Source organism: Zootoca vivipara, chromosome 7 (genome assembly GCF_963506605.1).
Source record: "Zootoca vivipara chromosome 7, rZooViv1.1, whole genome shotgun sequence".
Classification (NCBI taxonomy): domain Eukaryota; kingdom Metazoa; phylum Chordata; class Lepidosauria; order Squamata; family Lacertidae; genus Zootoca; species Zootoca vivipara.
The window spans coordinates 39,486,723-39,513,867 of NC_083282.1; the positions used below are offsets into that span (position 1 = coordinate 39,486,723).

The window sequence follows — 27,145 nt, forward strand, 5'->3', positions numbered from 1 at the left end:
GATTTCCGATTTATATTGAGACTTGCACCTGATCCAACTTGAGTTTTAAATTTATGATCCTTCTATCAAGAAGAAACCTGACTGTAAATCATGGTTTATAGTCTTGATAATATAATGTCTGCTGAAACTGATATTTTATTTCTTCAGCTTTTTTATTCTTTCCATATGAAAGGTGGTTGTCCATTGGGATGCTTTAGTTGTTCCTTTCTTTAGAGGTTGAATACTTTTAGCATGGATTGAAGAACGGATTTCTTGAAATTTGCATATATAAATCAAAATTGTAGTTGTATGGTCTTCTGTTTCTTGGTGTCCTTAATATTAGATGATTAAAGATATTGCAATTTACTAATGAAAAGATGCATTTTTGAAGAGTAAAGGTCAGAGCCATACTTGAAGACTTCCATTGCCTGAAATGTCAACAGTAATTTTAATCAAGGAATTTTCTAGGCCATCATCAAAGTGCATTCCCTTTCATGATTCAAAAAAGCCATACTGCTTATGTTTATAATTATGGTACACTGCCATCAAAATCTTTGTTCATCAAACTTCATTACAATGATTTATTTGACATGCTGTAATACTGTTAATGCAGAACAGAAATGAAGCTATTAGTTTACCAGCAAATTCATTAAAATGGTGTAAGTATTATTGTCAATAGATACACCAGGAACATAAATTATCCTGTTCTGCCTATTGGTTTTATAGGGGTTTTTGTGTTTTTGTTTTTGCTGTTGAACAGTTCCATATAAAGCAGCATAGAATGCCAGAGTTTTCTCCTATTAGCGAATAGTTCTGCAGCCTTTTTGTATGTGTTCTGTTGAATGGTTGAGTATCACCTAAGGAAATATTGTAACTCAGGCATTCTTTTCGAAAGGAGAAACAGTTTTTCTTACTATACAGAAAGTCACAATGTGTTGAATGTGACATGAAAATGTTTTTGTAATAGAGGACTTGTCAGACTTCATAAAGATAAATTCACGATAGCCCAACATGAAGCCTGTTGGCCCTGACTTTTTTTTAAAAAAAGTTTCTGTTAACTAAAAACAACATGAGAAGACATTTCTAATCTGCCTGTCACCTCAGTGTCATTTTGTTCATATGCTGGAGATCCAGATAACCCAGTTTCTCCTTTATGAAAGCTATCAGAGTATTTTTTCTTATTTTTTGTAATCAATTAAAAAAAAATGTCCAAGATTGCAATGGGCTTGAATGTTCATCTGCTCATTTATTTGGGCGCTCACTACAAGAAGAATATACAGTGGTACCTCAGTTTACAAACTTAATCCGTTCCGTAAGTCCGTTCTTAAACCGAGGCCTTCTTTCCCTAATGAGGCCTCTCGCCACCGGTGCCCTTCCACTGTTCGGCTTCTGTTCTTAGAACGAGGTAAAGTTCGCAAACCGGGACACTACTTCCAGTTTTGCGGAGTTTGTAAACTGAATAGTTTGTAAACAGGGCTGTTCTTAAACCGAGGTACCACTGTACTATGATGAATCCATTGAACATAATGTGAATGTTTCTTAAATTGCAACATGATAGCTTTGTGTTCAAGATTGGCAGACTCAAATGGATGCATGCCCTTTCATGCTGTGCACTTAGCAAACAAATTCCTGCACCTAAGACCTGCATAATGTTGTAAATTGTCTATATTTAGCCTAACATTTTAACGATTGAATATGGATCCGAATTGGAAGACTCAAATGGATCCAAGAAGCAGAACATCTGGAGTTATCAAATTGACTCCATTTCATTGGCTTCAAGGGACAGATTATGTGCATTTGGACAGCCCCCCCCACCTCCAGTTTTACTCACTGTACTTTTCCATTTTCCTTCGCAGTTGTATGCTTTACTTCCTGTGGTTTTGCCAGCTGCTACAGTGATCTGCCGCCAGCACTAACCATATAATACACCTCCTTCTGTGGCATGGATTCTACCATTATTAGGTTTTCCATTCCAAACCTGGAGGCATTATTTGTTTGTTTTAATTACATATTCCCTACCCCCTTTTATATGCCTGTTGTCTTTGTCCATGGAGTTTTCTTGGCAGGGATACTGGAGTGGCTTGCCAGTTCCTTCTCCAGGTGGATCACGTTTAGTCAAAACTCTCCACTATGACCTGTCCATCTTGGGTGGCCCTGCATGGCATAGCTCATAGCTTCTCTGAGTTATTCAAGCCCCTTCACCACGACAAGGCATTGATCTACAAGGCAGGCTTAGGCAGTATGTGGACCGAGAACTCCCAGAAGTGCAAGCTGGATTTCAAAAGGGCAGAGGAACCAGAGACCAAATAGCAAACATGCGCTGGATTATGGAGAAAGCTAGAGAGTTCCAGAAAAACGTCTACTTCTGCTTCATTGACTATGCAAAAGCCTTTGACTGTGTCGACCACAGCAAACTATGGCAAGTTCTTAAAGAAATGGGAGTGCCTAATCACCTCATCTGTCTCCTGAGAAATCTCTATGTGGGACAAGAAGCTACAGTTAGAACTGGATATGGAACAACTGAGTGGTTCAAAATTGGGAAAGGAGTACGACAAGGTTGTATATTGTCTCCCTGCTTATTTAACTTATATGCAGAATTCATCATGCGAAAGGCTGGACTAGATGAATCCCAAGCCGGAATTAAGATTGCCGGAAGAAATATCAACAACCTCAGATATGCAGATGACACAACCTTGATGGCAGAAAGCGAGGAGGAATTAAAGAACCTTTTAATGAGGGTGAAAGAGGAGAGCGCAAATTATGGTCTGAAGCTCAACATCAAAAAAACCAAGATCATGGCCACTGGTCCCATCACCTCCTGGCAAATAGAAGGGGAAGAAATGGAGGCAGTGAGAGATTTTACCTTCTTGGGCTCCTTGATCACTGCAGATGGTGACAGCAGTCACGAAATTAAAAGACGCCTGCTTCTTGGGAGAAAAGCAATGACAAACCTAGACAGCATCATAAAAAGCAGAGACATCACCTTGCCGACAAAGGTCCGTATAGTTAAAGCTATGGTTTTCCCAGTAGTGATGTATGGAAGTGAGAGCTGGACCATAAAGAAGGCTGATCGCCGAAGAATTGATGCTTTTGAATTATGGTGCTGGAGGAGACTCTTGAGAGTCCCATGGACTGCTAGAAGATCAAACCTATCCATTCTTAAAGAAATCAGCCCTGAGTGCTCCCTGGAAGGACAGATCGTGAAGCTGAGGCTCCAATACTTTGGCCACCTCATGAGAAGAGAAGAATCCTTGGAAAAGACCCTGATGTTGGGAAAGATTGAGGGCACTAGGAGAAGGGGACGTCAGAGGACAAGATGGTTGGACAGTGTTCTCGAAGCTACCAACATGAGTTTGACCAAACTGCGGGAGGCAGTGGAAGACAGGAGTGCCTGGCGTGCTATGGTCCATGGGGTCACGAAGAGTCGGACACGACTAAACGACTAAACAACAACAACAACAACCCCCTTTTATGGACATAAGTCAAGTAGCTAAGTGCAGTACCAAAATAATGTGTCCTCTTACGGTCATGACAGATTTTTTTTAAAATGCAAAAACAAATAATTGATATTTCAGTGGACCGAGGGGATGAGTACAAGATGTCACAAAACGACTGTTCTAATAAGGTGCATTGGTGAAAATCATGTCACTGTGGGGATATTTAATGGGAAAACATAATATATTTTTATTTAATTGTAATATTTGACCAGGCAGGTTTTTAATGGGCTTAGGCTCTATGCAAGGGTACCATTCCCTTCTGGTTCTGAACATTCCCAGGTTAAACATTCTCACAAAACCATAGAACTCAGATAGTCCGGAAGGCCATCTGGACACATCATTTTAATTAAATTCTAGCCATGCTTTAAAAACGTCTTCACATGATATTAACTTGTCCCTAAATTGAAAGAGTACAGTATGTGCATTCAGATGCACACCCCATCAAAATGATTGTGAGGCAAATAGATAACATTTATCTGCAATGTACATTTTGATGAACATCCTAATTTATGTGCATGGTTCATGATCCAGCAAGTGATATGTGCACAGAAGTTTGTTTTAATGCACGGCTCATCCTGGCTGGATTGCTATTCATGAAATCCTGAACTTAATTACTAATTGGGCTTAGAGCTGCAGTTCCTTTCAAAGGACTGGAGTTAATTAATGGGGAAAGGAACTGGAATTAGCAAAAGCATTTATTCTCTCAAACTTTAAAATGTGTTTTGTGTCAGGGACTTAGGGAATTAACAAGAAGGTAATTCACACACACACACACACACACACACACAGAGAGAGAGAGAGAGAGAGAGAGAGAGAGAGAGAGAGAGAGAGAGAAGGGGGATTTGTTTTTGTTTGTTTTTTCATTTTTGAAATCTGTTAATCAAAAAATACCTAGCATCAGGTGGTCATAGGGAACAGACTTTCTGCCTTTGCCCATGGAATTGCATGGACCATTGACTGGTTGGTAGTGGCTCAGAATCAGTTGAGTTAGACATTTTGTGCTAGAATTCAGAGCCATCTGAAATTACTTGAAGATGAAAGAAAAAAAATCCCTGTTCCAGGAGGGAAATATGATGATAAGACGAAATACTTAACTTTCTCAGAGTTTCTCAGCCTACCATTCTTGGTTGCTTTGGGAAATGTCATGTACCACTGCCCAGGTTTCATAGTCTTCTCATTATGTAGTCAATACAAGGTGGTCTTATTGAATACAGGTGTTTGATATATGGCATTTGGTCAAATGTGGTTGACTATTTAAACATTAATCAGCTAAATATAATATAAATTCATTAACCCAATGATATAATTAACCTTATGGTTCTTATGCACGGTTGGTTGTTTTTATTTTGTTGTACATAGTATAGTTTTTGTTCATGTTACCTTTCCTGGGTTTTTATGGTGAAGGGCAGCAAGAAATCTAATAAACTATAACAATTAAACTATTCTGGATGCCTAAATGCATTTTTTAAAATTATGCAACTGAATAGATGCTACTTGAAGTAAGAGCTTGTGGGTCTGCTGCTGAGGCTATTTCCAGGTGGGTTGTTGAGATGCTGCTAATGGGTAGTTGGTAACTGGATTTTCCAGCTTTCAATGTTATTTTTATTATTTATTTATTTATTTATTTATTTATTTATTATTATATTTCTATACTGTCCTTCATCCAAGGTTCACAGGCTGGTTTGCTATATAAAAATACAAAAATGCATAACATACGGTAGTAAGAAAATCAACCCCCCAACCTGCAGTTTAAAAGACTATAGAGCCTCAAACAGCAGCAAAGGATCCATAAATACCCCCAAGCTACATCCCAAGCTGCATATCTGCTCCTTCAGAAAGACTTTATCTCATCTGGTCTAGGGAAGAACCCACTAACAGTGCCTCGGTCTTATCTGGAACGCCTTTCCATCAGATGTCAAACAGATAACTACTTATATTACTTTTAAAGGTAAAGGTACCCCTGACAGTTAAGTCCAATCATGAACGACTTTGGGGTTGCGCGCTCATCTGGCTCTATAGGCCAAGGGATCCGGCATTTGTCCACAGACAGCTTCCAGGTCATGTGGCCAGCATGACTAAGCCACTTCTGGTGAACCAGAGCAGCGCACGGAAACGCTGTTTACCTTCCAGCCGGAGCAGTAACCTATTTATCTACTTGCACTTTGACGTGCTTTCAAACTGCTAGGTGGGCAGGAGCTGGGACCAAACAATGGGAGCTCACCCCGTCGCGGGGATTCGAACCGCCGACCTTCTGATCAGCAAGCCCTAGGCTCTGTGGTTTAGACCACAGTGCCACCTGCGTCCCTTCTTATATGACTTTTAGAAGACTTTTAAAGGTAGTCCTGTACAAGGAAGGTTTTAATGGTTGATGTTTTATTGTGTTTTTAATATTTTGTTGTGAGCTGCCCAAAGCAGCTGGGCCACTCTGTTGGAAGCCACACAGTTGTTGTTGTTGTTGTTGTTGTTGTTGTTGACAATGTGCTCTAAAACTCTGGATGACTCCACTCAGCAGTTTCATGTAGATGTAAAACAACATGAGGGGTAAAACTGAACCCTGAGGAACCCCACACTGAAGGCTCCTTGGAGCTGAAGAGCAGTCCCCAAGTATCACCCTCTGGAAACGACCATCCAAGTAGGGTGGAACCACAGCAAAGAAGAAAAACAGGGACTTACATCACGATGACAAAAACACTTGCATGCATGAGCAGGGCCGTCTCAAGCAGTTCGGGCACCCTGGTGCTGAGGCGCGGAGATCGCTCCGGTGCCCCCGCCCTCGCAGCGCGCAGCACGGCTTCCACACGGCTTCGCGCCACCAGGACTACACCTAGAGCTGGGCCTGTGCATGAGGAGCACCTGTCTGGTAGTGCCTTGAATCCCTACATCCTATACCACAGGAAGCACATGTAGGAAAGCACTGCAGGCAGTTTTAGACAACAGGACTGGTTCTGCAAATCAGGTAATTGTAGAATGCATGACTGCAGACTGTTGTTGTTTAGTCGTTTAGTCATATCCGACTCTTCGTGACCCGACTCTTCGTGAATAGACTTCAGACTATTACCTACTATAAAGTCAGTACAAAGGAGACCTGTAGAACTCTCTCAATCTGGGGAACTGACTGCTGTAGGTTGCTACCAGACTATCCCCCTGTGCTTCCAAATTTCCTGATTGCCTGTTTTCTGCTCATGTTTGTGAGAATTTGATATATATTTTTCTGCATTGCATCTGTAAATTTTTGTTGTTGCTGTATTGCTCCATTATCAGTCCTAATGAATGGTTTTAAACAATCTCTAATCCCCCCATAAAACTATTATTTGCACTTCATTATGAGTACAGTACTGATTGTTGATCAAGAATGTTGACACTTACATGTTCTTTTCCAGTAATTTCTAGTCTGGTTTTGGATTATTATTGTCCAACGTTGGAGGAGCATATAGTATGCTGCTTATATTACAAAATATTGATCACTCACAGCTGAAGGTAGAAACTGGTTGCAGTGCTGAGGTTTTTATAATGGAAATTCTGGCTTAGACTGAGGAGTATTTTAAAAACATTCAGAGAATGCCTGTCACTTTTATCCATAAAATATATTTCCCAAAATTTATTGAAGATACTAAAAAAGCATTGGCTTCTGGTGAGCTTCAACTGATGTTCATAAAAAAGAAATTCTAAAGCCCATCCAATCTAATAATTTTTTTTGGCAAGGTGGCAATTGATGGAGGAAAAAATGTACAGTGTTTTCTACTCCTTTTTCTAGGGCCTTTGTTTTAATATATTCTAGCTCAAAACGGGTTTTTTTGTAATTTTTTTATTAGTTTCCCAATATTTCCCAAATAATAGCAGATTATAACAATGGCAGGATGCGGGTGGTGCTGTGGTCTAAACCACTGAGCCTCTTGGGCTTGCTTATCAGAAGGTCAGTGGTTCGAATCCCCGCGACGGGGTGAGCTCCCATTGCTCGGTCCCAGCTCCTGCCAATCTAGCAGTTCGAAAGCACGCCCCAAAAAAGTGTAAGAGGATAAATAGGTACTGCTCCAGCGGGAAGGTAAACGGTGTTTCTGTGCGCTGCTCTGGTTTCAGTGTTCCGTTGCGCCAGAAGCAGCTTAGTCATGCTGGCCACATGACCCGGAAAAACTGTCTGCGGACAAACAGCAGCTCCCTCGGCCTGTAAAGCGAGATGAGCACCGCAACTCCAGAGTTGTCTGCGACTGGACTTAACTTAGCATTGATTAATTCTAACTTTTATTAGACCCAGAAATTTAGAGGGACCTGACCTTACACAAACTCATATATATTTCTTCCCCATTTTTATTTTTCATCATTTTGGTGAAGTTCCGAGCAGTAGTTTAAAGTTTTCAAGATTTTCTTGTCTCATTAAAACCTGTGTCAGCAACTCTGGCAAAATAAGGCAATGGTAACACAGTTTCATGTTTGAAGCAAGAATTCTGCCAGTACTGTACTGCAAAGTTTGCAGAGGGAGTCATCTAGTGGATACTGTAAGCAATGCCTATTCCTTAAGTTATGGATCAGAATATTGTGGTATGGGATCATGAACATTTTTGGATTTGTGGGCACATTTGGAAACCTGATATACTGTTGTTGAGACACACATGCATGCTGTAGCCGTAAATGGGTGCAGCCACCCACACTCTGAAAATACATGTGTGTACAATTGTGTATCCCCCACACACAATAGTGTATCCAACCACACACACACACACCCCACCCCAAACTGCAAGAACACATACATACAGGCACTGCACACCCCAACTACTGTTTAACCTGTCCTGCCAGCACTGATATAAGCAATAAAGAAGCATGGGTCAACTCGCAGGAGGTTTCTTCTAGCAATACAACAAGGCTTAGATGCTTTATGACACAATGCAGGACTAGGACAAATTGCAAAATATTTGTTGGTTCTTGCTACTCCATCCTTCCCATCCGGATTTGTGCTTGAAAAGTGTGGGTGTATGGAGAGTATGCTGCACAGTTTGTGACATTGCATAAACCATTACTGATGATGGGACACATCTATTAAGCCTCAGCTTCTAAGTTCATGACTTTGTGGAGCTTGAGCCAATAGGAGATAGCTTTAACTCTGGTTTTGAACAAGCAGGTGTTATATTTTTATATTGAAAAGGCTGAATACTAACAAATGTGCAAAATGTGATTTTGATCAGTTAAGGACATCATGAATTTTATGGATTATTTGCAGATTCTGAAAATAACATTAGATTTGTTTTCCTGTATCTCTTTATCTCTTTATCTTATGCATGCTGCACATGCAATTCCAGGGCAACAAGCATTGCGCTCAGCACAGGGTGTCACACATTGGCCAAATTTGCCTCAGCATGTTGGCCTTCATTCCCATGCTAACAGGCAACACTGATTTCAGAGTACTGAGTTATTAAAAAAAAATACAGTGTATCTAAGCAACAGTGTTCTTATAATGTTCATTCCTTTCCCTCAGCTTTGCATGTCACCACTGCATCTATTTAACAAAACACCTTTAAATTAAACTAACATAATTTGGGTGGGGAATTCTTTTCTTTTGTTATGATATTATTAGATTTTAATCAAATGAAATGGAGTTTCTACTTGTCAGGCTCTTTGTAGAACTTTTCAACATAACTTTTCCTATTAAAGCTATTACAGTACTAAGATTAGTTTGTCTTTAGATAGAGTATTGTATTAAATATTGATTTTCTGAATAGGGATTTACTGAGATGGCCTTAAAATATTTGAATATAATCTCTGAAATAAGTTGATGATGGTAAATTGCAGAAGACTACTTACTCATTGCATCTAAAATGATGGCAACTGTCATCAAATCCAAATCCAATAACTTTATTCCCTCTTGCATTTGACTTCCACTTTTTTGCAGATGGAAAAGTCACTGGGTACCACAGTTGTACCATTTTTGTTAATGATGTAGATGGGTTGGTGGGGAAGAACGATAGCTTGGCGGTGGGGCACATGCTTTGCATGCAATATGTCATAGTTTCAGTCTTCAGCTTCTCAAGGTAAGGCTGGAAAAGACTTATGTCTGTAAGGCTTGATTCATATTTCACCTTAAGCCATACTTAATGGTTTAGTGTGAATAAACAGTGTGTGAGTGCATACTATTTAAAAGTTCCTGCTTTGCTCTTCCTTTGCTGCTGCTGTGCTTGAGACAAAACAAACCAGGAACAGAAGTCAAGGTTTGTTATTGACTTACCACTTGTGTTTTATTTGGGGGAAACAAACTACAAGTTCAGTTTGCATGTGCAAAGCCAGCCTCTGGTTTGCTTTCTTTCTGGAGGGCCAGCAGATGAAGTGGGGTGGGGGACGGGGTAGGGAAGTACAAGGATTTTTGAGCAGCATGCACTGAAACACTCCTCATTCACATTAACCTAGGGTGGGGAACTTCAGGGCCAGTGGTCTTTATCCAGCCATTGAGACACTTCCCAAGGCCACACCCCAACCCAGTCCTTGTTTTGCTCCCTGCTTAAGTGCATTTGTCTGGCTGGAATGTGTTCTTAAAATGCCTCTTGCTTGCCTGGATGGAGGAAGGAGGTGTGTGTGTGTGTGTGTGTGTTGGGTGTGTTGGGATGGTTGGAATACAGCCTACTGTTTAGCCTAAAGGAAAGTCACATCTTCTGGTCCTTCCACTTTTTGCCTCTGGCTCAGCATAACACTGTTATATGGTCCCCAAAAGATTACCCATGAAGGATTGTGACCTTGGGCTTAATAAATGTCTCCATTTGTGCATTAAACCGTAGTTTATTTTTAGCTATGGTTTAATGTGGTGCCCAAACCACACCTAATTCATTAAAAAAAACCGTTTAAATATTTTAAGCTGATTTACTAGGCAATTTGTTACCCAAAGCAGCTTAAAATCAAAACATTTGCCTCTGTCCCAGAACTACAACCAGGGACTGGTTTAGGATTCTGAGACTGAACAGGAAAGGTGAAGCTGAATATCATTAGCATACTGATGTAGCCAAACTTTTGGATGGCTTCCTAGTGGTTTCATATTGATGTTGAACAGCATGGTGAACAAAAAAGACTGCTGTGGGAACCTGCAAGCAGGGGCAGAGCAAAAGTCATTCAGCACCACCTTTTAAATCCTTCCTGGATGGTTGCACCCTTATCACTGTAATACACAGATGGACCAATATACTTATAGTTTAAACCCTATGATCCTAAGGTTGATCTTATTAATTGCTGTGTAGTAGACATACATAAGTATTTTTCCAGTGTAGGAAAAGAAGTCTCTATATCACTAAGTTGTGGTGATTCTGAATAGCCGTACTTTGGCTTTAGGCTGCTTGGGGACTATTAGAGATTTGTCACCTTGTTCTAATAACAAATTTGGAAAATGGGGATTGTAATCTATTAAAAAGAATTTTTTGTGGTTTAGGTTGTTCGTAAATGAGAGCTTCTATTTCTGCATTGAAATTTTGGAAAGTTAGTGTGTGTTAGTGTAGGGGAAGGCCCTCAACAGACATTAGAGTAGTGTTATGTTTTCCCTAAGCTACCAGATATTTTCATGGTGCTAATCTCTATGGAGACCTCTAAATCCATATAACATTATTGAATGCAAATGTTTGCTTTGGCATAGTTATTTAACAGTTGTGTGTGTAAATTTAGCATTTTCTCTAGTATTTTCTCTAGTGGCTCAAAGTGTAACACACACACACACACACACACACACACACACACACACACACACCCTTTACTAGTATTTTATCCTCTAAAGTTTCTACCAAGACTTGGTCCTTCCTAAATTTCATGTCAGTTTGATGTCTTGATATGTCTTTTTAGAAAATTTAACTTTAGGGAGTAATATATATATATATATATATATATATATATATATATATATATATATATATATATGAGTGTACAGTATTAATGTAATGTGTTTTGGTGTAAAAACAGATTATCAATTTTCATTTCGATTTCTGGACTATTCTGGCCATTAACGTCTGCAAATGAACACCTCTCTCAACATGCTATTTTGGTTCCTCCAGTCTTTGTCCTACATGTGAGTTTCTTGAACAATTTATGGAAATACAGGATTTTATACTAGAGCTGTTATTTTAAAAACACTTGGTAAACACCACTGAAGACGGTGTAATTTTCTTTCAGGTAAAGATGCATAAGATTGTACTGTAAGGCAGTCTACCTATTTCGGATTCTGCACATGGGGGTGATTTTACCATTCATCTGAAAGTACAAAAAAGGCAATCACTGGTATTTCAGGGCCTTGCCTTACTCCTATATCCAACTTGGTACAAGTAAAGAACACAGAGAGATTAACAGCTTGGATAATTGCATTGACAATTAGGTTTTAGGCTCTCTAAGAAATATACCTTTAAACGTTTAAAATTAATTACATTTTATGTATCAGCCATTTGATTTATGGCTTCATAATATCTCCATGTTACTCTTTCAAAACTGATTATCAGTACCATCTGCTTTCTACTTCCTTGACAGCTTCCTTTGCCTTGAATTCAGTTGTTGACATCCATGTCATTGTTTGACATTCATTGTACCAAACTCTAATTCTAAAAAATATTTACAGTATAGTAAAAAAGGAAAGGAAAGAAGTATCATTGGCACATGTGCATTTAATGATGTTCATTGTAGTAAGTGGAACCAGCATGCATATTGGCATAAAAGAAATTCAACTGGAGTTGTGAGCGCTGTATTTTTAGGTAATAGCTAAAAGAAACAGAGTAACGAAGCTAGCAGCAGTGGAATAAAACAAATTGTCACAATTTTGTTTAAGTTTTGATTATTGTCTGTTATGGAGAATGGTGATAGGCATAACAATATACAGAATAGCCTATCTGCTTCAGGTCTACAGTATCTTTTTGAGATGGAGCAGCCTGACTTGCACACAAAATTATCTACATCTAGATGTGCCACAGACCTGTGATGTTTGCTGTTTTTTTTTAAAGATATACTGCCAGTTCTGTGTGTGTGTGTGTGTGTGTTTAGTGACCTTTCCATTATGAAGCCCTGATTTGTTTGCCAAGTACTTGCAGTTGTTGTTGTTGTTGTTTAGTCGTTTAGTCGTGTCCGACTCTTCGTGACCCTATGGACCAGAGCACGGCAGGCACTCCTGTCTTCCACTGCCTCCTGATAAATTATTAATTGGCACCACTATGGCAGCCGTGAGATGGAGGGCAATAAGAGACCACCACTGACCACCAACTGAGGTGAAGGGGGCCCCAAGGTCTCCATTGGGCAGCAGTATGCCTCCACATGATTGCTTCAGTTTCCAGTGCTTGCACCTTTGCCATGCAATGCCTGCCAGTATGGGTGTAAGTCTCTCATTTAGCTTAAAGGTAAAGGTAAAGGGACCCCTGACCATTAGGTCCAGTTGTGACCGACTCTGGGGTTGCAGCGCTCATCTCGCTCTATTGGCCGAGGGAGCTGGCGCACAGCTTCCAAGTCATGTGGCCAACATGACTAAGCCGCTTCTGGCGAACCAGAGCAGCACATGGAAACACCGTTTGCCTTCCTGCTGTAGCGGTACCTATTTACCAAACTCCTAGGTTGGCGGGAGCAGGGACCAAGCAATGGGAGCTCACCCCTTCACGGGGATTTGAACCGCCGACCATTCTGATCGGCAAGCCCTAGGCCACCCGCGTCCCACTTAGGCAGCCTTTTAACATCTTACAGCAGAGCTTTCCAAACGGTGTATCGCAACATGTTAGTGTGTCAGCTGCAGTGCATAGGTCTGTCGCGTGAACACTCCCGACACTCCTCCCGGGTCTGGAAAGGGTTAGTTTAACCTCCAGTTTGCTAGTAAAACTGAGTTACTTTGTCGTGAAGTGATGCACATCTGAAAAGTGTGTCACCAACATGAAAAGTTTGGAAAGCTCTGCTTTTCAGTTTCTGAATCTTGGAGGCTATCAGTATATTTTTTGCCTTTGGAGCACACCCCTCCCCAATGGCAATATGTATTTATTCTTGGTTGCAGATTGTAGTTAGTGAGGACAGAACTTAAACCACAAGCCAGGGTTTGAATAACACCCTGAGCCAAAACCTGGGTTAGCTCACAGTGGTGCAGGAGTGAAAAAAGATGGGGGAGGAGCAAAGCAGTTGTGACGTCCTCTCTGGGAGGTGTCACACACTTGTGCAGTCCCCATAAACTTTGGTTCAGCTTACTGTGATATGTTACCTGGCCAGTGCTTCCATCCTAATTTTAGAATCCAGGTGTTCAGTGATATGAAAAGAGCTCTGTTACTGCTCCAATTATACAGCTGCAATATTGTTTCCAGTCACTCAGCTGCAGTTAACGAACAGCTCCTTTTCCTGCCAGTGTGTGTATTCTAGGAAGAGAACGTTTGCAGACTTGTTCCATTATAAGTAACATGCAAGTCTTGTCCCTACCATTCTTTGGCAATCATTTCAAAGCCAAAATGTTGTCCTCTCTCTTCTGCTCAATGTTAGAATCTGTTCAAGAAGGGCAATATGACAACAGAAAATACTTTTTTACTTATTTCCCTCAACTTTCCTTTTATCATCTGATTTGAAAATAGGGGGAGGCATTGTGGTGACCTCCAGATGTTGTTGGACACCAGTTCCCATCAGCCCTAGAAAATATGATCCATGGTCAGGGGAGATGGGATCTGTAGTCCAACAAATAGTTGGAGGGTCACAGGTTCCCCATCCCTGTTTTGATGTATGTTTTTCACTTTCATCTTCCTAACTCGCTCTCCCTCAGCCCTACTATGGACCTACTACTTGTTTCACAGCCACCATAATGACTCTGCCCATGTGATTTTTCTGCAGGATATGTGATACTCACCTGTGATCCCTATTCTGTTCTTTTGGTTCTGCAATACGACAGACAACACATGCACACCCAATTCCAGATCTTTTATTAGGGTTCATTTGGGATCTGTATTTGAACTGTCATTCAAATATTCAAGTGGTTTTTTAAAAAAAGATGGGAGGTATAGGCAATCCTTATTTTGCGCAGGGGTTACATTCCGAACCCCCACATTCATTGGCGGGGCACAAATAAAGCAGCCCACATCTCCACCATTCACTCTTTTTTGTGACATTTTGGTAATGTTTTAGGGTCACTTCTGGGTTCAGCACCATGTGTGCATTCACAATTGTGTGTCAATCGGATGAATGTAAATTGGTTGTTGCCTGTACTTAGTTTTTTATAAAAAAAGGAGTATTGAAAATATTTTATCTACTTAAATTGGAGGTGCTTCATCCTTAAAAAAAAATGCTAGGATTTGGATTCAGACTACCACCAGCTGAATTTTACTTTTGCAAGGGGGCTTTCCCTCCTTCTCTCCTCTGAGACCTCCTGTGCAAGGTATCCATGCACATTTTCCACCAAGCCAACTTTACACTGCAGGTCTGCACTCCAACCCAGTCAGGAGTAGCTTTTATTGGATACAGGAAGAGAGAAAATTCCATTGTGTGTGCCACTCCGATGTGGATATTTGTAAATATACACTGAGAGTCATTTATTTTTTTAAAAAAGTATCCTCCATCTTTCCAGAAAAATTGCCCATGGTTGTATACAATAAAATGTATGAAGCCAAATTCAATATGAAGCAGTATGAAGCAGCAGAGAACAGGAATGCACACCAGCTCACAGCCTAAATGCCAGCCTGAAGAGGAAAGTTTTCACATGCCAAAAGTTAAAGCCAAGCTAGCAGCCAAACTATGAATAACCACTCAAATCTGGGCACCACAATTTAAGGATCAAGCTGGAACATGTGCAAAGGAGGGCAACCAAGATGATCAAGGGTCTGGAAACAAAGCCTTATGAGGAGAGGTTGAGGGCATGTTCAGCATGGTAAAGAGGAGACTGAGAGGAGATATGATAGCCATCTGCAAATATCTAAAGGGCTGTCACATGGAGGATTGAGCAAGCTAGTTTTCTCTTGACCTGGAGGGTAGGACCCGAACCAAACAAATTCATGTTACAAGAAAGATTCCAACTAAACAGCAGGAAGAACTTTTGACAGTAAGAGCTGACAGTGAACCAGACTTCCATGAGAGGTTCCTCTCCTTCCTTGGAGGTTTTTAAGCAGAGGCTGTATGGCCATTTCTCATTTATGATCTAGTTGAGATTCCTGCATTGCAGGGGGTTGGACTAGATAACCCTTGGGGTCTCTTCCATCTCTACAATTCTATGATTCTAGAATAACTTTTGCCCAATCCAAAATCACCTTTCCTGTAGCAAAATGTAACCACTGAATTGTATTAGTCCCACTCCTATCCTTCTCTTTGTGAAACTGGACACTACAACTTGCTCAGCCAAAAACCTTTTGATGGATGAACAAGTGTTGCATCCCAGTGGGAAATCACCCGAGCTGTCATTTGTTCTCCATGTCTCTCATTCTGTGAGAGCAGCCCAACCCACAGGAATAGTTTTAGCAGGAATAGCCCCCCCTTCTCAGCTGTTTTTGATACAGTAAACAACTCATTGCCTATTAAGATGGTTAGCTTTTATTAAGAAGTATTGAGAATGTGTAACTGTTTGCAATTTCATGAAATACTGTACACAAAATCTAAGTAGTTGCATATTTTGAGAATCAGTTATCAACCAATTTAATTGAATGGATCCAAGGTTTAGCTATATATTATTTGAGATGGTTCAATATTTTTACATGTTTTATAATTGTAAAGGTTTTACTTGTTTTAGAATTGTATTTTCCTGTTGTTGTAACCTGCCCCAAGATCTTTATAAACAAACAAGCAAACGAATGAATGTAAAGCCCGTCTTTTGTATTGATTCTGCCATTTTGTCTTGCCCTCTTCTATTTATTAAAATTTCACATAGTAGGGTTTGTTTGTTTGTTTTTTAAAAATTGCAATACAAATGAAATCTAGATATATGTGCGCGCGCACACACACACACACACACACACACTTTCCCAAAATAAAGAAGACGGTAGAATATGTCTAACTGTTGCAGGATTTTATTGGGTGATACTAAGCAGGTTATTCAGCAAGTTTTCTCTAACGGTTCTAAATTCTTGAGTTTGTCAGTCATCAGTCCTGCATTACTTTAAGTCAAATGTGTCTTAGAGCTGCAAAGATTAAGATATTTTTGCTGTCTTAATTTCCTCTTGTTTCCAGTGACATTGAGATCACCATTAACAGCAAGCAAAAATCTGTAAAATTGTTGTCACCCCCCTTTTGGATCTACAAAAATGGTGTAATTTTCCAAATTGTAGACATGACTTCACTTTGACATTCTTTCCTCACTCTTGCACACAGTGACTATATAAACAAGCATTTGGTGGATTTTTGAAGGAATGATTAAAATCGTCATCAAAATGTTAGGTTTTTAGCTCTTTTAAATTCTTGTGCTGCGGTAGCTTCTCCAGCAATTCTTCATACATTAATTCAGAGCTCATATTCAATATTCTCCACAATACTAATGCCTTTCCTTAAAATTGAGTCCCTGATGCAATCCTACCAGTTTTCATTCTGACCTCCTTTGTGTATCCAGTCCTCTGTCAGAACTATGCCATTGTTTAGGGAATACAGAAAAGCATCAATGTGAAACTTCACTAAAGCAATGATTCTAAAATCAATGATTTAAATCAGTTGTGTGTTTTTCAAGATCATGTTTTGAATTGCCCTGATTTAAATCAATCAACATTGGCAAGTGGTCCTGAGCCAGGGCCAACTGAATTAAATGGTAGCACCCACACCAGCATTCCACCTTTCTGGATTGCTGGCATGCTGCCACTGGTTTCTACCATGCGTTTTTACTTACCATGGTATCTAGCATGAGGTTCAGTCAAGCCATTCCACACGGGAAGCAATTTTGACCATTTCTGGACCTCAATCACATGGAAGGAAGTTTTTGCAGGATCCAAAATCCTGCCATAAATCATGCAACATCTGGGGGCAAAGCTAAGAAGAGTTGAATTTTTGAATTGTCACCGTTAAAATGTAGGGTCCCCCCACCCCCCGCCCCCCGCCTGCTAATCCAGCCTTTTCCTGATACAGATATTCAATGATAGGCAAGGTTTCACATATTGAACGCCTGCCTTTTCAGCACAGAAGTCCTTCTGATGTTTTGGATTTCAGCTCACTTCATCCCTGACCAATGGCCACACTGGCTTGGGCTGATGTGAGTTGTACTGCAAAGTGCCTGGTGGGCGCCAGGTTGGGGGATGCTCATGCAGAAGTAACTTTACAGTTGCCCTGGGTATTTTTTAAAAACCCTTTCTACAAATGGATAAATTCAATTGAATAAAAATAAGTGATACTTAAAGTCTTGTTCTGAAAGGACACTGCAGTGCACGTTGCCAGTAAAAATGTTATTTTCTTTAGACATGTCATAGGTGCATTCTGTATGATGTCTCAAAGCAGCAAGGATAAGCAAATGACCTAGTTTGGCAGACACCACAAAAGCCACAAAAGCTCTGGGGATAGTTTAGTATGTTAGGCAAATATTTCAAACATATCTTTGTTTTGAGTGTGAGTCACTGCAGTTTTATGTGTCATTAAAGCTATTTGTTCATTGTTCTTAATTAGGTAAAGCTCTAAAGCACTGCAGCAAACTCTTGTCGAAACATCACCCTTTCCATTCAGCCTTATCTCATTGTGAAGCCCCAGTGGGTGCTTTTATCAGAAACAACAGGACCTCTGTACAACACTATGAATGAAAAACTGAAACATCCTTGGGAAGTTGGAGTTATCGCTATAGAGATTAGTGTCAGACTGCAACCCAGCATTGCCTTTTGGAGACAAACCGCACATTTATGTGAAAATGCATGTAATAAAGCTCTCATTAGCATGGAGCTACTCACACAGTGGGACTTCCCTTCCTGTACTCCTTCCTGCAACCTCACATGCCCCTGCAGTTCTGCTCTGGAACAGGCTGGGGGGGGGGTTATGCTGGATGGCAGCAGTGGGAGGGGTAATCTGTTCTGCAAACAGTATGGCAGATGGACATTACTGGATATCACCCAGTGTTTTTGAATATGAAAAGCAGACTCAGGAAGCTGCAGTTTTGAGTGAAAGAGGAACAGCACGATATTTAACCCTTTCCAGTGGTTAATTTTTCCTCTTGCAATCCCCCATTCCCTGGCAACTCGATTAGTAATTACCCAAATTGTGTTTCGAGTGGACAAAGACCCAAGAACCAATCTTTTCTCAAAACAAGTCTCTGAAGGGTGCTTTTCATTTTTTAAAAATGAAGCTTTGTTACATACGGTATGTATTTAAAGGTAATATATAGTTTGTACTTTTGTAGTCCCAGGTACTATTGAATGTGAATGAGTGCCACATGGCTGGGTTTATACACAATATCTATAGAATTGGGAACACAGTCCTCATACTATGTTTGCTGCGGGGAAACCTAGCTATTTAACCTATCGCTCACCATTCATGATCGATTAACGTCATACAGTCAAACCTCGGCTGTCAAATATAATCCGTTCCGGAAGACTGTTTGACTTCCGAAATGTTCGACCACCGAGCATCAAAGGCGATCGGCAAAGTCTTTGGAGAAAAAAGAAGAAAACTCTGGGGTTTTGGCATTCGAGAGCCGAAATGTTCCAAAACAGAGCAGTTCAGGAACCGAGGTCTGGCTGTATTTGTATTCTTTTGCCCAGGTCCAAAAGTCTGAATAAGCTCCTGTGACTTTCAAGAAACATGTGTGCCTTTTGTGTATAGGCATGTGCCTTTATTAGGTCTGCAACCTAGAACCAATTAATTGGTTCTGGCATGTGAGGGAATGCCATTCGTTGGAGGATAAGGCTATCAGTGGCTATTGGCTATGATGACACTATGTTCTGCCTCCACAGTCATAGTGATATGCCTCTGAAGATCACTTGCTGGAAACCACAGTAGGGGAAGGTGCTCTTGCGCCCTGGTCCTGCTTGCGGGTTTCCCACAGACATCTGGGTAACCACTGTGAGAACAGGATGCTGGACTAGATGAGTCATTGGCCTGATCCAGCACACTCTTCCTTTGTGCCATTATTCATTTCTAGGATGACACTAACGCCAACAAAATTTATACGATTACCGTAGTATGTTGTGGCACTAACTCTTGTTCACCTGAGTGGGGAAAAATAGTGAAGTCAGAGTCTGAAATCAATACTGAAAGTGTAAAGCCATAGTTTTCTTGCAGTATTTTAATTAACATTTTAATGTGGAAGAAGTGTGTGTGTGTGTGTGTGTGTGTGTGTATGTGTGTTTAACCTAGAGTTAAACTTGGAGACATTAACCTCCTGTGACATTAGTCTGGAAAGTAAGGAACAGTTTTATTTTGTTAGATTTACTGTCTGTAAACTAAGACTAGTTCATAATGTAAATTTTGGAATTATTGTGATTGTATTGAAAGTAAGCAGATATTATAGGGGTAGGCAGCATGGTGTCTTCCAGATGCTTTGAACTACTATGGTATTGGTAGTTCAAGTAAAAAATATGAAAATGTTTTCCTTTTATCTGCTATTGGTAAGCTTCATTATATAGGTTAAAATTCTGCTGACAGCACTGAAACAGGGAGCATAGCCCCAAACCTGTAATATAGCCCATTTCCCCACCAGCTGTGTTGTTTGTTGTTGTTTAGTCGTTTAGTCGTGTCCGACTCTTCGTGACCCCATGGACCATAGCACGCCAGGCACTCCTGTCTTCCACTGCCTCCCGCAGTTTGGTCAAACTCATGTTCGTAGCTTCGAGAACACTGTCCAACCATCTTGTCCTCTGTCGTCCCCTTCTCCTAGTGCCCTCAATCTTTCCCAACATCAGGGTCTTTTCCAAGGATTCTTCTCTTCTCATGAGGTGGCCAAAGTATTGGAGCCTCAGCTTCACGATCTGTCCTTCCAGGGAGCACTCAGGGCTGATTTCCTTAAGAATGGATAGGTTTGATCTTCTAGCAGTCCATGGGACTCTCAAGAGTCTCCTCCAGCACCATAATTCAAAAGCATCAATTCTTCGGCGATCAGCCTTCTTTATGGTCCAGCTCTCACTTCCATACATCACTACTGGGAAAACCATAGCTTTAACTATACGGACCTTTGTCGACAAGGTGATGTCTCTGCTTTTTAAGATGCTGTCTAGGTTTGTCATTGCTTTTCTCCCAAGAAGCAGGCGTCTTTTAATTTCGTGACTGCTGTCACCATCTGCAGTGATCAAGGAGCCCAAGAAAGTAAAATCTCTCACTGCCTCCATTTCTTCCCCTTCTATTTGCCAGGAGGTGATGGGACCGGTGGCCATGATCTTGGTTTTTTTGATGTTGAGCTTCAGACCATATTTTGCGCTCTCCTCTTTCACCCTCATTAAAAGGTTCTTTAATTCCTCCTCGCTTTCTGCCATCAAGGTTGTGTCATCTGCATATCTGAGGTTGTTGATATTTCTTCCGGCAATCTTAATTCCGGCTTGGGATTCATCTAGTCCAGCCTTTCGCATGATGAATTCTGCATATAAGTTAAATAAGCAGGGAGACAATATACAACCTTGTCGTACTCCTTTCCCAATTTTGAACCACTCAGTTGTTCCATATCCAGTTCTAACTGTAGCTTCTTGTCCCACATAGAGATTTCTCAGGAGACAGATGAGGTGATCAGGCACTCCCATTTCTTTAAGAACTTGCCATAGTTTGCTGTGGTCGACACAGTCAAAGGCTTTTGCATAGTCAATGAAGCAGAAGTAGACGTTTTACTGGAACTCTCTAGCTTTCTCCATAATCCAGCGCATGTTTGCTATTTGGTCTCTGGTTCTTCTGCCCTTTCGAAATCCAGCTTGCACTTCTGGGAGTTCTCGGTCCACATACTGCCTAAGCCTGCCTTGTAGAATTTTGAGCATAACCTTGCTAGCGTGTGAAATGAGCGCAATTGTGCGGTAGTTGGAGCATTCTTTGGCACTGCCCTTCTTTGGAATTGGGATGTAGACTGATCTTCTCCAATCCTCTGGCCATTGCTGAGTTTTCCAAACTTGCTGGCATATTGGGTGTAGCACCTTAACAGCATCATCTTTTAAAATTTTAAATAGTTCAGCTGGAATATCATCACTTCCACTGGCCTTGTTATTAGCAGTGCTTTCTAAGGCCCATTTGACTTCACTCTCCAAGATGTCTGGCTCAAGGTCAGCAACCACACTACCTGGGGTGTATGAGACCTCCATATCTTTCTGGTATAATTCCTCTGTGTATTCTTGCCACCTCTTCTTGATGTCTTCTGCTTCTGTTAGGTCCTTACCACTTTTGTCCTTGATTATGGTAATCTTTGTACGAAATGTTCCTTTCATATCTCCAATTTTCTTGAACAGATCTCTGGTTTTCCCCATTCTATTGTTTTCCTCTATTTCTTTGCATTGCTCATTTAAGAAGACCCTCTTGTCTCTCCTTGCTGCTTTTTGGAAATCTGCATTCAGTTTCCTGTATCTTTCCCTATCTCCCTTGCATTTTGCTTGCCTCCTCTCCTCCGCTATTTGTAAGGCCTCGTTGGACAGCCATTTTGCTTTCTTGCATTTCCTTTTCCTTGGGATGGTTTTCGTTGCTGCCTCCTGTATAATGTTACGAGCCTCCATCCATAGTTCTTCAGGCACTCTGTCCACCAAATCTAAATCCTTAAACCTGTTCCTCACTTCCACTGTGTATTCATAAGGGATTTGATTCAGATTGTATCTTACTGGCCCAGTGGTTTTTCCTACTTTCTTCAGTTTAAGCTGGAATTTTGCTATAAGAAGCTGATGATCTGAGTTACAGTCAGCTCCAGGTCTTGTTTTTGCTGACTGTATAGAGCTTCTCCATCTTTGGCTGCAGAGAATATAATCAATCTGATTTCGATGCTGCCCATTTGGTGATATCCATGTGTAGAGTCGTCTCTTGTGTTGTTGGAAGAGAGTGTTTGTGATGACCAGCTTGTTCTCTTGACAGAACTCTATTAGCCTTTGCCCTGCTTCATTTTGAACTCCAAGGCCAAACTTGCCAGTTATTCCTTTTATCTCTTGATTCCCTACTTTAGCATTCCAATCCCCTGTAATGAGAAGAACATCCTTCTTTGCTGTCATTTCTAGGTGTTGTAGGTCTTCATAGAATTGGTCAATTTCACTTTCTTCAGCACCGGTAGTTGGTGCATAAACTTGGATTACTGTGATGTTAAAAGGTCTGCCTTGGATTCGTATCGAGATCATTCTGTCATTTTTGAGATTGCATCCCATTACAGCTTTTGCCACTCTTTTGTTGACTATGAGGGCCACTCCATTTCTTCTACAGGATTCTTGCCCACAGTAGTAGATATGATAGTCACCCGAACTGAATTCGCCCATTCCCTTCCATTTTAGTTCACTGATGCCCAGGATGTCGATATTTATTCTTGTCATCTCATTTTTGACCACATCAAGCTTACCTCCATCCATGGTTCTTACATTCCAGGTTCCTATGCAATATTTTTCTTTACAGCATCGGACTTTCCTTTCGCTTCCAGGCATATCCGCAACTGAGCGTCCTTTCGGCTTTGGCCCAGCCGCTTCATCAGCTCTGAATCTACTTGTACTTGTCCTCCGCTCTTCCTCAGTAGCATGTTGGACGCCTTCTGACCTGAGGGGCTCATCTTCCAGCGTCATAACTTTTATATGCCTGTTGTCTTTGTCCATGGAGTTTTCTTGGCAGGGATACTGGAGTGGCTTGCCAGTTCCTTCTCCAGGTGGATCACGTTTAGTCAAAACTCTCCACTATGACCTGTCCATCTTGGGTGGCCCTGCATGGCATAGCTCATAGCTTCTCCGAGTTATTCAAGCCCCTTCGCCACGACAAGGCATTGATCCATGAAGGATCAGCTGTGTTAAGGATGTGTTAACCAGCTGTGTTAAGGATGCACAAAAATTAGAAATAAACATTTTCTAGTTTTGCATCATGTTAATGTTCCTTTTTGTTGCTTGCTTGATTTATATCTAATTAATTGTTTCTGATACTAAGCTGAATTTAGAATTTGTATTGTAGGCCACTTTTTTTGACTCTTTCCTGTGTTTCTGGATTAACAGGAAATGCTTTATTGCAGTGGTTTTCAACCAATGTGCCGTGGCACCCTGGGGTGCCTTGAATGATGGTCAAGGGTGCCACACTCCTCCCTTATGTCTCTGCCTCCCAAAGACTTGCACATGGGGAATTATGTGGGTGCTTGGGCACCCAGGGAGCCAGCACCAATGGTGAGGAGGCACCTCTCTCTGGGGTGGGGGTAGGGATGGCTCAAACACCAGGGGGTGGCAGCAGTGGCTGCCCAGAGGACTCCAAAGGAGAGGAGGGTGAGGGAACACTCCACAAGGGAGGTTCTTCAAAAATGGGTGAGAGGCTGCCAGCTCTGCAGGCAAGGGGTGACATAACTGGGCTCCTGAGCCCCACAGGGGTGCTGCAGAAAGAATGTAGTTGGTCAAGAGAGCCATGGAGTCAAAAAGGTTGAAAACCTCTGCTTTATTGCCATGGCTTGTCTGTCATTGTTACTGCTGCATTTTTTAAAAACTGGGAATAAGTTGAAACTGACACGGGGACAAACAGACGAAGACGGCTTCACCCTGGTATGGTTCCCCTTTATCACATACACAGCCCAACAAGACAATGACAAAAATCCACCAACAGCATACGAATCAATATGGTTAACCTGACCCAAAACACTCACCCACCCCACTCACACACAAAACAAAGACCACCACAGCCAACCACAAAGGAACAACCATATCCTAGGCCAACTCCAACATCTCTCACCATCAAAATAAAACAAGAGAACAGTAGAGAACCTACACGAGCGACACTGACAGAACCCCCCACCTATTAAGCAAAATAGAAACATTGTCACCCCCACCGTCCCCCCCATCTACTTTCCTTCCCCTCTCCTCACCAATGTCTCAACAAACGGTACTGATATGTAAAAATGCTAAGAGAGACATTGCACTTACCCTTGTAAACCAAGAAAACCCTTAATAAAAATTATCTGAAAAAAGAAGAAGATAAGGAGTATGCTTTCTGAAATGTTGTTGTTGTTGTTGTTGTGGTTGTTGTTGTGATTTTAAAAAAAGACATTTAGGGTCACTGTATTTCTCATGCTCTGATAGTATAATGTTTTGAAACTGAAATGGATATGGCTATTAAAGCATTGCACATGGGCACATTTCCAGGACTTCTTGTATCCTTCAAGACTAGCATGTTATCCAGTTGAACTGACTAGCAGGCTACAATTCAAACTCTAGATTGTGTGTGGCAAAGAAATAGTAATATATTATTTTGACAAGCACCTCATTAGAAGCCAGCTCATATATACTATCCTGTTGTTGTTGTTTAGTCGTTTAGTCGTGTCCGATACTATCCTATAATGAATCAAAAGTCAGGCAGCTGGCATGTTAGAAAGAGTGTTTCTGAAGGCCATCTATTATTATAGTTTGTGCAATGAGACTGAAAATGGGTCAATGTTCAGGTGTAAAATAAAATCAGTAAAAATAGAGGCTGCAATCTAGCACATAAGCGAGAGCTCATTTTAATTATTTCAGTTAAAGGCAGAAGGAGTGAAGCACAGTTATGTATGCTACTTTTCAGTGTTGCATAAATAACCTTTACATCCTTATTTCCCCCCATTTCACATTTTTAAAAAGAGTAATGTGCTGCCCTTGTCTTACATCGTAGTTATGCCAGGGATGGAGCCACAATATCTGAATTCGTTATTGTTTTGCAAACACTTGCCTCAATATATTGCTTGGTAAGGACCTGGGTGGCTGAAAAGAAGCAAACTGCAACCTGGACCGGCAAGAATTTGGTATCCAATGTTTATGTTTCAGAAGAACATTTCAGGGCCTATGGTCAAAGTGCCACTTCCCATCCCCCCTCGACCTACAAGACTCCCCCAAAAGAAATGATAAATAAAAACAAAAACTGTTGTTTCACCTCCTCCTGTCGTAAAAGAAAATGTTCTTAGAAATATTATCATTTACAGTATTCAGGTTTCAATATAAGGTGGTGGTAGGAAAAGCAACAATTAATATCAGTGGTTAATTCCTTAGGAATTGGATTTTGATTACTTTGAAACTCCCCCCCCCATTCTCTCCTGATTTCTTGAGGCAGACTGCCAGTAGTAGGTGGATCATGCTGACGGAAACATGTAAGATACAGCACCGCTCTTGTTGAGGAGCTCATCATTATGTTTTTCTCTTCCACCTCTCCTTTCTTTAACAGTGAATGGTGCCTACAATCATTGTAATTTGATATCTGAGAAGAATAACTTGATGGATGTGGAGATGACAAATAGCTTGGGGCCCGTGTGTAGACAGAACCTGCTCATCCACTCAGGAAGCTCGCTTACCCGAGACCACCCGTTGCCTTGCGAAAGACTCCTACATGTTAGTCAGCTGAACTTGTCTCGCTCAGATACAAGGTATTGTTTTCAGTTTTGACTGCCTTATGTGCTCTTACCATTCAGAAGTTGCCACAGGTCTGAAAACTTCAGCAGTTACGCACCGTGCTATTTTGTCAACTTGAGTTATTAATCTTTTTATTTATTAAGTGTGTGTACTGCCCTTCATCCAAGGATCACAGGGTGGTTTACAATATTAAAGCACAAAAATACATAACATAGTAACAAACAACAACAACAACAACAACACCCCTAGTTTAAAATGCCATAGATTGTTTAATCAGCTGAAGGCCTGAGAGAAAGACCATTTACCGTAACTCTGATGGTGGTGACATTTGCAGCTTTCCCTGGCTGAGAGTTGGAAGCAGTAGCCCTGCACAGCCCTCTGCTTTGGCCTTGGCTGGCCATGGGGGCTGCCGGATTGCCCTCCAATAATTAAAATAATAATAATAGGCCACTTAGGGGCCCAAAAAAGTGGGGACGCCCCAGCTGCAATCCTGGCTAGGTCAGCCTTCAGTCTGGTTTGCCTGCAGGGCACAAAAGCAGGGTGTGCTGTTGTCTGTGCACAGTCTGGAATGGGCAACATGGGCATTAGCAGACGAGCGGAGATGGTGGATCAGTTGTTGACATTCTTGGATCCATGACTGCATGAAGGTTGGGAAACAGCAAGGATCACCCACTCCACATCCTCTTCGGGGTTTGAGCAGTGGGTTGTTGTTGTTGTTGTTGTTTTAAAGTTTCCTTCCCTCAGGTTTCAGTACCAACTTTATTTCCTCCCATTTTCCTTTTCTTTTAGTCTTTTACTAAAAGACTTTCACCCTGACAGGCAAATGCATTAGAGCACCAGGAGTCTTGGAGGCTGCAGAACATTTCCTTCCCTCCCCCCCACCCCTGTATTCCTCTACAAGAGGAATGTTTTTGCTTGGTGCCTAAATACCGTATATGTAATGAAGGCGCTGAGCAAGCCTCCCCGGGAAGAGCGTTCCATCGTGTACCTTCAAGTATGCCCTTCTTTTGTGTTCTAGTTCTAAGAATCGAAAGAGGGGAGGAGGGGGGGGGCAATAGTTTCCTCTTGGCTTCTTGAAATAGGCTTTATCCATTGCCACAATCTCTGATATGGTTTCCTGTAGTCAAAATGAAATCAAGATTTGCCATTCCAAGAGGTGGTTTGTTGCTCATCCCCTTTAGCCAAACATGCAACATGAATGGCGAATGACTGGATGGTAAGTAAAGAAGAGGATTTTTGCTCAACAAGCATGTGGATGAGACATTGGTCTATTTTTCACCCTCCTCTCCAATTACTTATTTCAAGGGTAGCCCTGCAGGTGTTGTTGGACTA

General features: G+C 41.2%; 1 protein-coding gene across 1 annotated transcript in view; it reads left to right on the top strand.

The window, feature by feature from the left end:
- GLIS1 (GLIS family zinc finger 1) overlaps window positions 1-27,145 on the top strand; it is a 197,087-nt gene that overhangs the window by 53,585 nt on the left and 116,357 nt on the right. The window contains exon 3 of the mRNA XM_060276899.1: window positions 25,629-25,827. Coding sequence (XP_060132882.1) covers window positions 25,629-25,827 — 199 coding nt within the window. The remainder of the gene's footprint in view (window positions 1-25,628; window positions 25,828-27,145) is intronic.